General features: G+C 37.7%; 1 protein-coding gene across 9 annotated transcripts in view; it reads left to right on the forward strand.

Annotated features, from left to right (window-relative positions):
- CUL5 (cullin 5) overlaps positions 1–18,364 on the forward strand; it is an 88,070-nt gene that overhangs the window by 19,625 nt on the left and 50,081 nt on the right. For 6 of the 9 annotated variants that reach the window (XR_014815181.1, XR_014815180.1, XR_014815179.1 and 3 more), the window contains exons 3-7: positions 6,464–6,563; positions 12,143–12,319; positions 14,037–14,178; positions 16,634–16,779; positions 16,862–16,942. Coding sequence is in view for 2 of the 9 variants with exons in the window: in XM_005667298.4 (XP_005667355.1) it covers positions 6,464–6,563; positions 12,143–12,319; positions 14,037–14,178; positions 16,634–16,779; positions 16,862–16,942 (646 nt within the window). In the remaining 7 variants the exon portion in view is untranslated. The remainder of the gene's footprint in view (positions 1–6,463; positions 6,564–12,142; positions 12,320–14,036; positions 14,179–16,633; positions 16,780–16,861; positions 16,943–18,364) is intronic. The other 3 variants (XM_084975953.1, XM_084975954.1, XM_005667299.4) reach the window with 1 other exon arrangement.

Genomic DNA, 18,364 nt, shown 5'->3' on the forward strand with positions numbered 1-18,364 from the left:
TACATTTAGAATGGATAAGCAACAATGTCCTGCTTTACAGCACAGGGAACTATATCTAATAACCTGGGATAGACCATGATGGAAAATAGTATGAGAAAAAGAATGTATATGTAGGACTGGATCACAGTACTGTAGCAGAAATTGACACAGCATTGTACATCAGCTCTATGTTAATAAAAAAAATAAATTTACAAGAATCCCCCAAATCATTAATGTCCTTCTCCCTTGTGCCTTACCAGGTGCTATATTTTATTTTTTTCTCCCTTATAAGATCACTGTGTCTCAGAGTTCTGTCACGGCTCAGTGGTAACGAACCCAAGGATCCATGAGGATGCAGGTTTGAGTCCTGGCCTTGCTCAATGGGTTAAGGATCTGGCGTTGCCATGAGCTGTGGTTTAGGTCACAGATGTGGCTCGGATCCTGAGTTCCTGTGGTTGTAGCGTAGGCCGGCAGTTGCAACTCTGATTGGACCCCTAGCCTGGGAACTTCCATATGCTTTGAGTGCAGCCCTAAAAAGCCAAAAAAAAAAAAAAAAAAGGAAAAGAAAAATTCAGTGTGTCCCATTCAGTTATGAAAACTCTTCATTTCTTCCCAATTATCCAGACCTACAAGAAGAATAAATAGATTTTTACAGAAAAACATTTTTATGCAGCTTAACTAGAAAGACATATGTTTAGGAGTTGGTCTGGATGAAATCCCAGATTTTCAGTTTTTCAAAATAAGTTTGTATCACCTCTCACCCCTTTTGTCCGGATCGTTTACTTCATGAGCAGCCTAGAAAAGATCAGTTCCTCTCTGGAGATAGCTGTGTTTAATAATGAAGTTGTCATACTAAGATGTGTGTGCAAGGAAGGGTGAGGTAAAGGTGAGAGAAATAAAATCAGGTTATAAGTCCATTGTTGAAAACTGCAGCTAATCCAGAAAGCTGGATACAAGTCTATAGCTGTGAGACATCCCTGAGGGGGTCATGAATCCAGTGTATAAGGAGCAAGGACAGTGCACTCTCCCAGCTTGCAGCTTTTGGCAGTTGTCTGTGTATCTGATACAGAGACTGTCAGTAGCTTGATTTCAGATGCCCTGTCAGTGAATGAGCCAGCCCTTTTTCTGTGGGCATCTGCAAGTGATTCAGTTGGTCCAGCCAGAATACATGATTTTTTCAAGTTAATGGCTTCACAGGAGGCGTCTTAAATCTTCAGCAGTCGTTAAGTTCTATTTACTGAGCATACGCCTGCTTTAGTTCAGCACAGCTTGTGTTGAGGTTTAAATGTCCCAATATTAGACAATATCGGGTTTTGGCTTAGATCCAAGCAGTTAGGATTTATGAATTCAGGATTCCACAAAACCAATGACTTTTCTTTAATAGTAGCAGAGCCAAGATGCTACAGACCACACAGTCATGTGCTAAGTCCCAGTGACAAGCAATACTTTTCTAAGTCTTTTTATCTCATCAGTCTTAAGAGTCTAAATTAATCCACTCAAAAATGTGCACACTAGGGTGGAAAATCTTCAGCCTTTCAGGATCAGACATTGATTTCACCAGAGCTCAGTAGCAACTAAAAACTGCTGTTTAAAACTCTGAAAGTGTATTTCTGTCTGGAAATTTCCTTTGCATGTTGTCCCTTTCTTCTCAGAGAGGCCAAAAAGTAAAAATAATAGTAAATAACATGCATTGTAGAGATCTATTCTGTTTCCAGTAACTCAGTTCAAATTCCAGTCCCTTTCCCAAGAAGTTTGATGAAGTTGCTTTTGTTCTTTGGTTTCTTAGTTCCTTTACTGAATTCTCACTTTTTAAAATTTTTCTTTACAATGAAAGCATTCAAATTATACATTTTTTCTTATTACTGCTTTTATTGTCACTGTAGGTTTTGTGATAGGAAGCGTTTTTATTTCTTTCTTGAGTGTTAGTAATTTTTTTTCTTTAATTCATGCATTATTTAGGAACCTGAATTTCTAGATAGTGACGTTTTCGTTATTTATTTATGAATTATAAATAAAATGGCCTATAAAAATTGTCTTTCTAAAACTTTGTATGTATGCATATGCTCTTAGGAAAAAATTACCTTTTGTGAGTTGCAAGAGTATCTACATGATAAATCTGCCATTAATTGTATTTCTCTTTATATATTTTTAAAATTTTTATATTTTTCCTTTTTAGGCCTGCACCCACAGTATATGGAAGTTCCCAGGGTAGGGGTCAAACCAGAGCTGTAGCCTTGAGCTGTGGTGTAGATTGCAGACGTGGCTTGGATCCCGCATTGCTACGGTTATAGCATAGGCCTGAAGCTACAGCTCTGATTCCACCCCTAGCCTGGGAACTTCCATATGCCGCATGTACAGCCCTAAAACAAACAAACAAACAAACAAACAAAAATGGTGTTACTGTTAAGTAAAAGCAAAAGCCTATTTTTTGCATCAAAATCACAGTTCCTGGAGTTCCCGTCGTGGCGCAGTGGTTAACGAATCCGACTAGGAACCATGAGGTTGCGGGTTTGATCCCTGCCCTTGCTCAGTGGGTTGACGATCCGGCGTTGCCGTGAGCTGTGGTGTAGGTTGCAGACGCGGCTCGGATCCCGCGTTGCTGTGGCTCTGGCGTAGGCCGGTGGCTACAGGTCCGATTCAACCCCTAGCCTGGGAACCTCCATATGCCGCGGGAGCGGCCCAAGAAATAGCAACAATAACAACAACAACAACAACAACAACAACAACAACAACAGACAAAAGACAAAAAAAAAAAAAAAAAATCACAGTTCCTCTTTCTGATCTAAGGAAATTGAAACCTTTGGACTGCCTCTTACCTTTTGCTTCTTCTCTCATTCCTTCTGTTTGTCCCATTGAAACCTTTGAAAAATTTTTGCTTCATAATTCTCTCACTCTCCAACTCCGTGATTTTTGTTGTATATAATATAGTTAAGTATTTAAAAAGAATTCACCTCACAGCATGTCCCCTTTCAAAAGCATTTTGTTTATATATTTTAAGAGAGTGTGTTCTTATCCATTTAGACTTAATTTCAGATATTTATTGCTCAGTCATTACTCCTTCCTTTTTATATTGAAGTGCCGTTTGGTATAACAGATAAAGTGCATGAACCAGAACTACATACATCTATATATGGGTAAATATCAGAAACATGTTGAGTGAAAAAATTATTATTTGATACAATTTCTTTCTTTCTTTCTTCTTTTTTTTTTTTTGTCCATGTCCACAGCAGTGGAAGTTCCCAGGCCAGAGATGGAACCCATGCCATGGCAGCAGCCTGGGCGGCTGCAGTGATAACCCTGGATCCTTGACCTGCTGTGCCCCAAGGGAACTCATGATAAAATTTCTGTAACATTCAAAAACCCTCATAATATGTGTTGTAAAAACTTGAATGATAAAATGACAAATACAGGCTTAGTTACTTCTGGGGAGGTTAGAGGAGAGTAGGATTAGCAAGAGGAACATAGAGGGCTTTAAGGATATTATCATATTCCTCAAGTATATTATAATATGTTCCTCAAAATGTGTATGAAAATTGACCAAGAAACTTGACATGTTCTCTTGTGTGGTGGTGAAAGAGTATATTGATATTCTTCTCTGATGTAACAACATCAGGAGTACCTGGATGTTAAGGAAAAGGGGCTGGAGAAGATGTATTGATCCCAAGGTTGACTGTTTCATGGGTACCCAGCCCCTCACCATTCCCTCGTGCCTCAAGCCACATCTGAACCCTTCTGACATGGATCCCACTGTAGTTGGAGTATGCAGGGATACTAAGGCAGTCCTCTTTTGGGGGGAGGGGGCATGGGACTCCTCTGATAGGTGACTTTTGTTCCAAACTCTCCAACAACTTTACCAGACCTTCTTAGAATGCACTGCAGTCTTAGACTTGCTACCCAACTGTCTTCCTTCCTCTTCTTCCTGTCAGGGATCAGACTGGTATTGTGAGCTTATCTCTTACCCAGCTTCCTATAGATCACTTCCCATTTTCCCTCACATATAGTACTCCTCAGTAAATCTTGTGCATGGCTGATCCTGTCTACTTCTCAGAAGAGCTAAACTAAGGGGTGAGTCAATGTGTGTAAAGTGCTTGGAACATAGTAAGAAGTCAGCACATGCTAGGTTGTGTTACAGGAAACTAAGTAGGAAATGGTGGTAACTTTGACTGTAGTAGTGGTGATGGATGGAAATGTCCAAATTGGAGAGACACCTAGGTGTTGGATACAATAGGACTGTGATTGAATATAGGGGCTAAAAAAGGGGTTAATTTGCCCCATTTCTTGCTTAGAGTAATAAGCACTTGACTTGGAAGCCACATTGATTTGTCGATAGTTCGCTGCATAAACCAAAGTGATCCACAGTTCTTTATTCATATTGTGACTTCTTTATAAAGTTTCCTTCCCTCTCCCTCTTAAACTTTTGCTTGGCAAAATCCTGCTTGTTCTTGGAGATAAGCTTAGGAATCCTTCCAGGGAGTCTTCCCTTTCTCTCTGCTTCTCACTGCCCCCTCACCTTCTTCTCGGGTTCCTAGATCATCTTGTGTTTCTACACAGGAACATATTGAAATGTAATCAATCTATTTTTGTATTAGTTTCTTCTTTTATAGTCTAGATTCCTCTAGCCACGAGGTATGATTGCAAAGGTATTACCATTTTGTACTTAACCATTTTGTACTTAATTCAGAGAGGAATGGGAAACTATTGGAGGATTTTAAATACAGAGGTAATAAGATGTACTTAACCATCTTGTACTTAACCATTTTGTACTTAGTTCAGAGAGGAATGGGAAACTATTGGAGGATTTTAAATACAGAGTTAATAAGATGTAATTTGAGTTTTATGAAGATCACTTTGAATACTGTTGGATGGATGGGAGGGTTTCAAGAGGAAATGGAGGGAAGTGGTTTGATGTGGGCTCTGGAGCCCAGTTGTCTGAGTTCACCATATACTAGCTGTGTAATCTTGGGATTGTTACTTAACCTTTCTTTGCCTCAGTTTCCCCATCTGTAAAATGGCATAAAAACAGTACTACTTCAGGGTTGCTGTGAAGGTTAAATGAGTTAAAACAGCTTAGAATAGTTTCTAGCATCTAGTAAGCAGTCAGGTGTTACCTATTATGAGTGTTTTGTTTTTGTTTTTGTCTTTTTTTTTTCAGGGCCGCACCCATGGCATATGGAGGATTCCAGGCTAGGGGTCTCATTGGAGCTGTGGCCGCTGGCCTACGCCACAGCCACAGCAACACCAGCTCCTTAACCAACTGAGCGAGGTCAGGGATCGAACCCGCAACCTCATTGTTCCTAGTTGGATTCGTTTCCATTGTGCCATGACAGGAATTCCCCTATTATGTTTTTATTTAACAAATGTTTGTGTGCTTACTACATCTTAGGCACTGGGCCAGATGCTAAGCTGAATTAACAAATGACTATAGCAAGTTCAAAGTAATATACAGACAAAACTTTTGGTTATAATTATGTCCCTAAGAATCTGAATATAAAATAAACTCTAGCCATTGTAATAATGTTACAAGTCAGAGACTTTTTGTTTTCTTTGGTATTTTTTTATGAGAGAAGCTCTCTAAAGGACTGAATGAGTCGCTGGGGTACATTTTTTGAATAAAAGAATCCCCAGTATAAGACTCTATCCTTTTGTTATGTTCCTCTACTCTGCAATGTAGTAATTAAAAAATTAGCTCTGAACATGTATTAATATTAAATATATTTCTTTAATGAATGACCTTTCAGTAAAACGTCAACTTTATAGTTTAAAGAGCTTTTGTTTCTGTTTATGTTGAATAAAGGAGCAACAGTGGTAATTGATGTGTAAAAGTGATGGGGAAAACTAGGAGTTTTGCTATAATGGGATTTAAATTACTGATGTTTATTATTTATTTATTTAGTTAGTCTTTTTAGGGCTGCACCTGTGGCATGTGGAAGTTCCCAGGGTAGGGGTCAAATTGGAGCTACAGCTGTAAGCCTATACCACAGCCATAGCAACGCGGGATCCGAGCCGCGTCTGCCACCTACACCACAGCTCACAGCAATACTGGATCCTTAATCCACTAAGTGAGGCCAGGGATTGAACCCACATCCTCATGGTTACTAGTTAGGTTCATTACCACTGAGACATGATGGGAACTCCTACTAATTTTTTAAAAAGAATAGTTTACATATGTTCTTATGTATTAAAGAACTTATACTGTGTACAAGAAAATATTAATAGTAGTTAACTTTGGGTGTCTGGGAGATATTTTATAATTAATCAGTAAGTGGCAAAGATTGAAGGAAAACAATGACAAAGAAAATAAAATAGAAACAAATGTATGCGTGAGACAGCTTACAAAGAATGCCTGATTCCTATGAGTGGAATCAAGCACTCTTTTTTTTAGACTAGCAGGGTCCATGGATACTAAATTAAACAGAACTCAATATGAGTTTTGTCTTTGTTCTTGTTGCAGTGTTGATGTTTGTTTACTGCTTTATTTTTGCAGGGATGTACATGCAGTCTGTCTCTGGGATGATAAAGGCCCAGCAAAAATCCATCAGGCTTTAAAAGAAGATATTCTTGAATTCATTAAGCAAGCACAGGCAGTAAGTTTTACATATCCATATTGTTTATTTTAGTACTTTACTCAGAATATCATATTTTTTTGATTTTGAATATAACACTTCCTGAAGTAATTTTAAAATAGCACATTGACTTTTGATATACTTGCTAAATAAATTCTTTAATGAATGATTGTCATTTGGTTTTTTTTTCACTCTCCGTGACATTTCTTTCAAGAGTATGTTATTATTCTCAATTAAAAGATGCTATAAAGAATTTCATTTTTTATACATTCTTTGGAAATCCCTACCACCCTTATTTTTGGGCCATGTACCAGTCCATATAAATTAATTTTTTTCCTCACAATTACTACCTCTTCTCAAGTAGACAGTAATTTTCTTCAATTCCAGATACTTCTCCAGCTGTATAGTCCTTGGATTATCCTTGCATTGCTACTGCTAAGCTGAAATTTAGCATTCTTTTTTTTTTTTTTTTTTTTGTCTTTTTGCCATTTCTTGGGCCGCTTCTGCGGCATATGGAGGTTCCCAGGCTAGGGGTCGAATCGGAACTGTAGCTGCCAGCCTACGCCAGAGCCACAGCAACGCGGGATCCGAGCCGCGTCTGCAACCTACACCACAGCTCACGGCAATGCCAGATCATTAACCTACTGAGCAAGGGCAGGGATCGAACCCTCAACTTCATGGTTCCTAGTCAGATTTGTTAACCACTGCGCCACAATGGGAACTCCCAGAAATTTAGCATTCTTGATAATATGTATAAGTGTTTAATAATTGAACTTGAGACAAAGCTCATTACGGCATTAGGTCAATTATGCAAAAGCTAGTTTTGTTTGTTTTATCTTTATTAACACCTTTGTCTTTTGGGAAAAATTAATGAAGAGGTAAAATATTATTTCAAATCAATTCTGGGAGTTCCTGTTGTGGCTCTGGGGTAATGCACCCAACTAGTATCCATGAGGACTTGGGTTCAGTCCCTTGCTCTGCTTAGCAAGTTAAGGATCCAGTGTTGTCATGTGTTGCAGGGTAGGTCTCTGATGAAGCTTGGCTTGGCATTCCTGTGGCTGTGGTGCAGGCTGGCAGCTGCAGCTCCAATTCAACCCCTAGTCTGGGAACTTCCATATGCCACCAGTGCAGCCCTAAAAAAAAAAAATAGATATATCACCTCTGTCATTACTAATGCGTCCTTTACCACTTTGAAGAAGGGCCTAAGGACGTAAAAAAAAGATAAGATTATTTTCCTTTCTATAGATTGAAGTTTGAAAACTAGAGAGCTAGAATTTCTTATTCTTTAGTTGAGTTTTTGCATCGGTGTCTTGTACAACACTAGTAATAGTCTGTTAGAAATCTTGTTAAATAATGAGTGTTAGCAGTTGGAAATTAAAAATGAACTTTTTCTATTTTTGACTTATAGGAAGATACTAAAATTGAATATATGATTGGAATATATTTAATTCTGCTAGTAGCTTATTACTGTGGTGAAATTAGAATGATAGTGAGTTCCCTGATGGCCTAGAGGTTAAGGATTTGACACTGTCACATTGATGGCTTAGGTTTGCTCCCTGGCCTGGGAATTTTCACATGCCACAGGCATTTTGGAAAGAAATAAAAATGATGTCACACTGGGTATTACTTACAAAATGAAGTGTTTTATTGTTGACACCATTGATCCATTAATTTTTTTGGCTGTATCCATGGCATATGGAAATTCCTAGGCCAGGGATTGAACCTGAGCCACAGTACAACACTAGATCCTTAGCCTTCTGAGCCACCAAAGAACTCCAGTGATTCTTTATATATATATATATATATATATAAAAAGTGTGTGTGTGTGTGTGTGTGTGTGTTTTAGGGCCCACCTGCAGCATGTGGAATTTGCCAGGCTAGGGATTAAATTGGAGCTGCAGCTGCTGGCCTATGCCACAGTCACAGCAACACTAGATCCGAGCTGAATCTGCGACCTATACCATAGCTCATGGCAACGCTGGATCTTTAACCCACTGAGTGAGGCCAGTGATTGAACCCACATCCTCATGGATGCTAGTCAGGTTTGTAACCCACTGAGCCACAATGGGAACTCCCTCTGATTATTTCCTAAAAATTAAGTTTTATAGGAAATTACTTTTTAAGGAAAATAAATCATTATCATGATTGCCTAGAAAAATTAAATGGTTTAACATCACAGTTTAATCAAAGCACACATTTTTTTTTTAGAACTGCTTTAGGAAAACAATTTCTGCTTACATTGGAAAGCATATCAGCTTATCTGTTTATGAGTTTTGGTGAAGATACATTAAGTTCATTTCGAATTTATAGAGGTTATTCTTCAGTTTCTGGAAGTGGATTCATAAAGAATCATCTTAGTATTGTTAACAAAAATTTAGATATATACCTCACATTAGAAAACAAAATATGGGAGTTCCCGTCGTGGCGCAGTGGTTAACGAATCCGACTAGGAACCATGAGGTTGAGGGTTCGGTCCCTGCCCTTGCTCAGTGGGTTAACGATCCGGCGTTGCCGTGAGCTGTGGTGTAGGTTGCAGACGCGGCTCGGATCCCACGTTGCTGTGGCTCTGGCGTAGGCTGGCGGCTACAGCTCCGATTAGACCCCTAGCCTGGGAACCTCCATATGCCGCGGGAGTGGCCCAAAGAAATAGCAAAAAGCCAAAAAAAAAAAAGAAAACAAAATATGTAAGGGTTTCACTGTAACATGATCTAGGAAAGGTTGAATGTAGAGCTGAGCAAGACTGTGAAGATGGGATTTAGTGCCACTAATTCAGAACAGTTAAATTGTAGACGTGCAGTGGCAGTTAAATTACAGACTTGCAGTGCCAGAATGGGTGTATAATTTTAAAACATTTTAAAAAGTTTTAAGAAAACCTAGCTTTGTTTGTTATTTTTCTAGTCACTCAACTAATTGAACTTAACTTGTTAGGAAGGACCCCAGTAGGACAGGCAGTATACATTAAAATGTTTATTATGGAGGTCCCGTCGTGGCTCAGTGGTGACGGTATTCATGAGGATGAGGGTTTGATCCCTGGCCTCGCTCAGTGGGTTAAGGATCTGGCATTGCTGTGAGTTTTGGTGTAGGTCGCAGGCTCAGATCCTGTGCTGCTGCAACGGTGGCATAGGCCAGCAGCTGCAGCTCAGAGTCAACCCTCGGCCTAGGAACTTGTATATGCTACAGGTGAGGCCATAAAAAAGAAAAAAACAAAAACTATATGTTCATTTCAGTAGATGGAGAAAAAGCTTTTGACAAAACTCAACACCATTTTCTGATTAAAAACTGCAGAAAATGGGCATAGAGGGAACTTACCTCAGTATAATAAAAGCAGTATTTCATCCCTTCTTTATCATATTCTATTGTATGACTGTGCTGTTTACCTTTTCATCATTGGGTTGTTACTACTTGTCTATTTTGTTTTGTTTTGTTTTTGGTTACACCGGTGGTATGTGGATTAATTTTTGTAAGAAGTGGTCTACTTTCATTCTATTGCATGTTGCTATCCACTTTTCCTAAAACCATTTATTGAAGACACTGTTTTTACCCCACATGTGTTTTGGACCTCTCTGTCATAAACGAATTCACCAAATATGTGTGGGTTTATTTCTGAGCTTTCTGTTTTGTTCCACCAGTTTTTGTTTTTATGCCAGTACCATAGTGTTTTGATTACTAGTTTTGTAATATAGTTTGAAAACAGGGAGCATGATGTCTCCAGTTTTGTTCTTCTTTCTTTCTTTTTTGTTTTTGGCCACACCTGTGGCATGTGGAAGTTAACGCCTGAGGTCAAATTTGAGCCACAGCTGTGACCTATGCCAAAGCCACAGCTGCAGCAATGCCATGTCTTTTTTTTTTTTTTTGTCTTTAGGGCCACACCCACGGCACATGGAATTTCCCAGGCTAGGGGTTGAATCAGAGCTGGCCTGCAACACAACCACAGCAACACAAGATCTGAGCTGCGTCTGCAACCTACACCACAGCTCTCGTCAGGGCCACATCCTTTTAACCCACTGAGCAAGGCTAGGAATCAAACCCATGTCCTCATGGATACTAGTTGGGTTCAGTACAACTTAGCCACCACGGGAACTCCAACGCCAGATCTTTAGCCCACTGTGCCAGGCCAGGGATCAAACCCACACCTCCATAGCAACCTGAGCCCCGTTGTAGTCAGGTTCTTAACCCACTGTGCTATAGGGGGAACCCTGAGAGTTTTATCATAAATTGATGTTGAATCTTTTCAAATGCTTGTTCTGTATCTTTTGAGCTGATCATATGGTTTTTATTCATTTTGTTAATGTGGTGTGTCACATTGATTACTTTGTGAATGTTGACCCATCCTTGCATCCCTGAAGTAAATCATACTCGATTATGGTGTATGTTCCTTTTAATGTGTTGTAGAGTTTGGCTTGCTAATATTTTTTTGGTTCAGGATTTTTGCAGCTACATTTATTAGGGATATTGGCTTGTAGTTTTCTTTTTGTGTGGCATCCTTGTCTGGTTTTGGTATCAGGATAATGCTAACCTTATAAAATGAGTTTGGACATATGCCCTCATCTTGTTTTTTGGAAGAGCTTGAGAAGGATTAGTATTAATTCTTCTTTAAATGTTTGGTGAAATTTACCAGTAAACCCATCTGATCCTGGACTTTTGTTTGTTGGGAATTTTTTTTTTATTGCAAATTCAGTGTCAGTAAGTTAGCAGTTATCCGTCTGTTCAGATTTTCATTTTCTTCATGATTCAGTCTTGGTAGATTGTATATTTCTAGGAATTTATTCATTTCTTATAGGTTGTTAGATTTGTTGATATTTGTAATATCCTCTTACGATCCTTTGTATATCTGTGGTATCAGATGTAATGTCTCGTCTTTCATTTCTGATTTTATATGAGTCCCCTCTTTTTTATTGTTGGTGAGTGTGCACAGATTTTTTGTAAACTTTTTTCTTTTGTACATGTATATTTCATTATTTATGATAGCCAAAAGTTAGAAATAACCCAAATATTCATCATTGGACGAATAGATAAGCAAAATGCGGTATATCCATAAAATGGAATAGTATTTAGAGATAAAAAGGAACGAAGTACTGACATACTACAACTTGGATGAGCCCTGAAAATACTATGTCATGTGGAAAAAGTCAGTCATAGAAGTCTATATATTACATGACTTTTGTACGAAAGTCCCAAATTGGCAAATATATAGACACAGAAAATAGATTAATGGTTGCTTAGGCCTGGGTGGGGAGGGGAGAGCCAGAAGGGGAAAGAATAGGAAAATAGTAGCCAAATGACATAGGATTTTTTAATTTATGTGTAATTGACATACAAGGTTTTATTGTTTCAGATTACAACATGATTCAATATATGCATATATTGAGAAATGTTCATCACAATAAGACTATATGAACATGTTTTAATTTCTCATGGATATATATACATTTGTTGTTTGACTTCTCTGTCATAAATGGATTTACCAAAAATGTTTTAATTTCTTTTGGTATAATACAGATTGTACAGTAAATAAAATATTTTAAATATATGGCTTGAATATGTTTTTAATCTTTAAAGTACTTATTTAAAATTGGTGCAATTCTTTTTTTTTTTTTCAGCGAGTATTGAGCCATCAAGATGACACAGCTTTACTAAAAGCTTATATTGTTGAATGGCGAAAATTCTTTACACAGTGTGATATTTTACCGAAGCCTTTTTGTCAGCTAGAGATTACTTTAATGGGTAAACAGGGCAGCAATAAAAAATCAAATGTAGAAGACAGTATTGTTCGAAAGGTAAGTCAAGTTCCTCATTTTTCCCTAATGTTCTTCAGCAATAGGGTGAGTTGAAAACTTTTCAGGAATAATGTACACTTAAATGGGTTTTTCTGCTTCACATATAAATTCCTTTTCAGCTCCTCTTGGGTTTATTGAATAATGTTAATTTTATTTCATCTATTTTTAGCTTCAGTTCCCTTTCATCTTTTATGTGGTCTTAAGCTGTAGATCTGTGTCTTCAGAGAGTACCTCCTTTGCATTTCCTTTTCCTTTCTGCTTTTCCTGGTTTTATCTTTAGTATTCTTTTTCCTTATTCTTTTTTTTTTTTTTTTTTTAGGGCCATATTATTGGCATATAGAAGTTCTCAGGCTAGAGGTTGAATTGGAGCCGATGCCACAGCTACAGCAATGCAGGATCTGAGCTGCATTTGCAGCCTATTCCACAGCACATGGCAATGCCGGATCCTTAATCCTCTGAGTAAGGCCAAGGCCATGCCCTCGTGGGTGCTAGTTGGGTTCGTTAGTCTGAGCTATGACGGGAACTCCTTATTTCCTTATTCTTTCTTTGCACTTTTTCCTTCCTATAAATTAAATTACTTTTTTTCTATTCAAAAAAAATCTTCCTTTATGAGGAAGATACCTCCAGGTATCTCTATATTTAATTGTGACTAAACTGTTGTCATCTTTCTTTTTTTCTTGATTCTAGTTAATAAACTCAATATGTACTATGTTAATTTTCATGTTTTACATAGTTTTTAGTTAAAAGCTCTGTTAACAACTAATTAATAGAAAGAAATTGAAGAGTCCCAAGTTTCACTTTTCAACTCATCAGTCAATAATGACCTAGTCATGCTGGCCTCATTTATCATATGTGTGTATGTATTCCTACTTGTGAGAACCAAATGGAACCACAGCTTTTAAAAGTAAAAAATGCCATTCGAACTTAAAACAACTCACTGCTTGCTGTGATGACTCTAGCAGCCAACTCAGTCACTCAGGTAGTGGCCTGGAAGCTGTTGCCCCTTCTTGGCCTTAACATTTGTACTAATATGGACAGCACACTCATTAATATGTGTATGCTATTTTCATCATTTAAATAAAACATTTGTAAGGTGGTTTTTTTTTTTGGTTTGTTTTTTTTTTTGGCTGTGCCTGTGACACACCAAAGTTCCTGGGCTAGGGATGGAACCTGCACCATAGCAGTGACCTAAGCCACTGTAGTAACAATGCCAGATCCTTAGCCTGCTGTGCCAAAGGGGAACCCTATTCTTTTCTTTCTACAATTCAGTGTCAAACATATTTTCAATTTTTCCTTTTCACATTTATCATGTTTGTACAAATATACATATGAGCATTCCAAACATGTATCCATATTTCTGAAATTCAACCTTGGAACTATAGGGAAAGTAACATATTCCATGTATAACTATATTTAATTTTTACAACAACCATTTGAGATTTGTATTGTTAATTTCACTGTTTTATAGATGAGAAAGCAGGTAAATAACAGCTGGAATTCAAATCCTGTTATGTTTGATGCAGAAACACTTCTTTACCATTATTTACCATGTTACTTACCAACTTTATATATACTACTTTCCTATAGTATTCAGTTGAATGTAGGTCTAAGAATTTTATTTCCTTTTTTAGTGTTTGTACTTAAAATTTTTGTATATATGTAGTATTTGGTATATTAATAATTGAAACAATCACACATTTTGTTCTCTTTTTCCTAGCTCATGCTTGATACGTGGAATGAGTCAATCTTTTCAAATATAAAAAACAGACTACAAGATAGTGCAATGAAGCTGGTACATGCTGAAAGATTAGGGGAAGCTTTTGATTCTCAGCTTGTCATTGGAGTAAGAGAATCCTATGGTATGTTCTGAACTTTTATGATCAAATTTCTTTTTCATGGAAATTCTAAGACAATTACAGAATAGTGCTATTGATGTTATGTTTATTAGCATATAGTCACATCTGCTTTTAGTGCCACATGCTTTTAAGAGTACACAAATTGTATCTTGCTTTAATGAAACTTAGAAGAATTCAAATTCATGTGGTTAATATTTTATTTTCTTCATTACACTAATTTCTTGGCTAGTTAATCTTTTTAGCAACCTAGATTAGAGAAATGTAGATTTGAATCTATAGCTTGTAAGTGGTATCTGGTTTTGTACTTATATTTCAGATATGTTAATAACATGAGTATATTCCTCTCCAGACTTCGGTGTCTGCCAGTGATATTTTCATTTGTTCATTCAATCAAATGTGCCTTTGTCTTCTTTTTTTTTTTTTTTTTTTTTTTTTTGTCTTTTTGCCATTTCTTGGGCCGTTCCCGCGGCATATGGAGGTTCCCAGGCTAGGGGTCGAATTGGAGCCGTAGTTGCCAGCCTACACCAGAGCCACAGCAACTCGGGATCCAAGCTGTGTCTGCGACCTATACCACAGCTCACGGCAACGCCGGATCCTTAACCCACTCAGCAAGGGCAGGGACCAAACCCGCAACCTCATGGTTCCTAGTCAGATTCGTTAACCACTGTGCCACGACGGGAACTCCGTGCCTTTGTCTTCTAACTCATCTTCATCCTCTGTTTACAAATGGAGGCCTTTGCTAATTCCCAGACTAGGTTAAGGTGCTCCATCACAACTGTGTTTTCTGTTGTAAGACTTGTAATTAACTGTGTTCTTGACACTATATTTTTACTGAACACAAAATGTCTGACACAAAGTAGTGGGCAGTAAGAATTTTTTCTGTTAATTAATCTTTAGTTATCTTTGACTTGATTTTTCTATTGCCCTTTTATTTCTTTAGGTTTTTTTTTATTTTTTTATTTTTTTATTTTTGTCTTTTTGCCATTTCTTGGGCCGCTCCTGCGGCATATGGGAGGTTCCCAGGCTAGGGGTCTAATCGGAGCTGTAGCTGCCAGCCTACGCCAGAGCCACAGCAACGTGGGATCCGAGCCGCGTCTGTGACCTATGCCACAGCTCACAGCAACGCGGGATCGTTAACCCACTGAGCAAGGGCAGGGATCGAACCCGCAACCTCATGGTTCTTAGTCGGATTCGTTAACCACTGCGCCATGACGGGAACTCCCCTATTTCTTTAGGTATTGAGTGTAGATTTTCATTAGCTATGTCCCTGAAATTTATTCCTTTTTATTTCAGTTGCCACCAGTTTAGACTTTTAAATTCAACGTCTAGACTTTTGAAAGTATTCTTACTGTGATGTTATTCCTGTCATTTAACCTGCATATATTGTCATAAGATTAATTTTTAAGTACCATTTTATTGATTTTTTTCTTAGCCATTTATTGGTACACCATGCTAATGGTTCTACATAACCATTCCTAACTTACCATTCTACCTTATCTTCTATTAACCTTGCAGTCCACTCAACCTAGTTACTATACCTTGATTTGATCTTGTGTTTTTCTACTTCTGAATATTAACTTTACTAATCAATATAAATACTAGTTTGTTCCTAAGATTCAGTTCAAATCCCATCTTTCTGTAAATGGTTTCTTTCTTTCTTTTTCTTTTTCTTTTTTTTTTTTTTTTTTTTTTTCGCTTGTTAGGGCCGCACCCGATGGCATATGGAGGTTCCCAGGCTAGGGTTCGAATTGGAGCTACAGCTGCCTGCCTACGCCACAGCTACAGCAGCTCGGGGTCTGAGCCGCGTCTGCGACCTACACCACAGCTCATGGCAACACCAGATCCTTAACTCACTGAGCAAGTCTAGGGATTGAACCTATAACCTCATGGTTCCTAGTTGGATTAGTTTCCACCGAGCCACAATGGGAACTCCATGCAAATGGTTTCTTGATCATCCAGTTAGAAGTCATTCTCTTCAAAAATAAAATAGTTCATGTTAGTTATACTCTTTGTCACTTTACTGCTTTGTGCCTTTTTCTTTTTAGGGCCACACCTGCAGCCTATGAAAGTTCCCAGGCCAGGGTTTGAATTGGAGCTGCAGCTGTGGCCTCATGTCACAGCCACAGCAATGCAGGATCCAAGCCACATCTGCAGCTTATGCCATAGCTTGCAGCAATGCTGGATCCTTAACCCACTGAGTGAGGCCAGGGGGCAAACTCACATCTTCGCAGAGACAGTGTCAGGTCCTTAATCTACTGAGCCACAGCAGAAATTCTTATGCTCTTTTCTTTTTAAGTTTCCTATAGTGAAGAATTTTGTTTTATATGACTGTGTGTTCTCTTGAGCATTGTCACAATCCATAGAACATAATGACTCCTCAGTATTTGTTATTGCATTTATTGTACCAAAATACTGATTTGAATCATAATTAGAGTAAAATTTTTTTTCTGTTTTTCAGTTAACCTTTGTTCTAATCCAGAGGATAAGCTTCAAATTTATAGGGACAATTTTGAGAAGGCATACTTGGATTCAACAGAGAGATTTTATAGAACACAGGCACCCTCGTATTTACAACAAAATGGTGTACAGAATTATATGAAATATGTAAGTCAGAATTTAGTATATGTGAAAATTTGAGCTATTTTCTTGATATTCTTTAAATGATTGCTATTTTGCTTCTGGACAGGCAGACGCTAAATTAAAAGAAGAAGAAAAACGAGCACTACGTTATTTAGAAACAAGACGAGAATGTAACTCTGTTGAAGCAGTAAGTAATTTTGTAATTGTTTATTCTTTGAGATTATTTAAAGCACAGTAGCTGAGGGTTGACAAATACATGATGCAAGTAACATTGTTTCTCCTTTCTCAGATTCTGTGACCAGTATTACTTATAGATTGTTAGCACTCTTTCCCAGTGAGCCAAAGAACAGCTTCAGGAGGCACCTTATTCATAATTCTGTTTTTCAGAGCTGATGTGTTAAAAAATCTGTTTGCTATCCCTGCTGTAGACTTTTCTGTATTTACAGTACTTAATTTTTAATCAGTCTCTTTTTGTTATGTTTCATGCATATATAAAGTTAACGATGTTATCTCTTCTGGGGACGGTATCCAGAGGCATTCACAATGGTCCAGCAATTGACATACTGTCTATAGACTGTCCTACAACACAGTCTCTAACAAAATCAGGATGTCTCGAACCTCTGGTAATAGAATTATTTACCTTTATACCAAGAAGGTTGGGAAAGCACCAAAATTGCCATGTGGTGTGTGCCCAGGCCGACTTTGAGGGGTTCGTGCTGTGAGACCTAAAGTTCTTAATGAGATTGTCTAAGGCCTGGTGGGTTGAGGCTCCTGCGTTCTCACTGCTGTGGCTCTGGTTGCTGCTGTGCGGTATAGGTTCAGTCCTTGGTCCAGGAATTCCCACATATTGCCTGTGTGGCAAAAAAAAAAAAAAAAAAAAAAAAAATCCAGAAAGAGAGAGAACCTGAAATAAACGTTGCAACTCTCAAAACCAAAAACCAAAAAACAAAAACAAAAAAACATGTCAGCTGGGTCTATGGTGGTTCCATGTGTGCTAAGTGTGTGCATGACAGGATCAAGCGTGCTTTCCTTATTGAGGAGCAGAAAATTGTTGTGAAAGTGTTGAAAGCACAAGCAGAGTCAGAAAGCTAAATTTAAAAAAATGAAGCTTTTTTTGAGTAATAAAAAAAAAATCAAAAAGCAAAAATAAATAAAAGTTAACCATTTAGTGATTTTCATGTAGCAAATAAAATATACTCCCAAGAGATATAGTTGATTCTCAGTATTCATGGTAATTATGTTTTATAAAATAATGGCTGCAAATGCTGAATAGTGAGCACCAAACCGTTATAACTAAGGGATATTTCTTCCTGTTACGGGAGGGTATTTTCCAACTTCCTCTTGTCATGAGATAAAAATATTAATTACTTGATAGAAGAACATTAGTCTTTTATATAGTTTTTATTGATTTTACGTTGTAAGCTCCTTATTTTAGAAAAATGATTAGAGGTAGTAGCCATGCTATAGTATCCATCCTGATGTTTTCTTTTACATGGAGAGTGACTTTAGTGTGCTTTGGTAATGAAGATAAGAATCTTCAGGTTTGAATTGGGTATTAGAAATTGCTCAAATATAGCAATAATATTTCCTCCAGTTACTTTCAGTCTTT

This window comes from Sus scrofa, chromosome 9 (genome assembly GCF_054392235.1).
Source record: "Sus scrofa isolate SSC_HxYL_T2T_F1_AM1 chromosome 9, Sscrofa_HxYL_maternal_Yorkshire_Landrace_v2.0, whole genome shotgun sequence".
In the NCBI taxonomy this organism is placed as follows: domain Eukaryota; kingdom Metazoa; phylum Chordata; class Mammalia; order Artiodactyla; family Suidae; genus Sus; species Sus scrofa.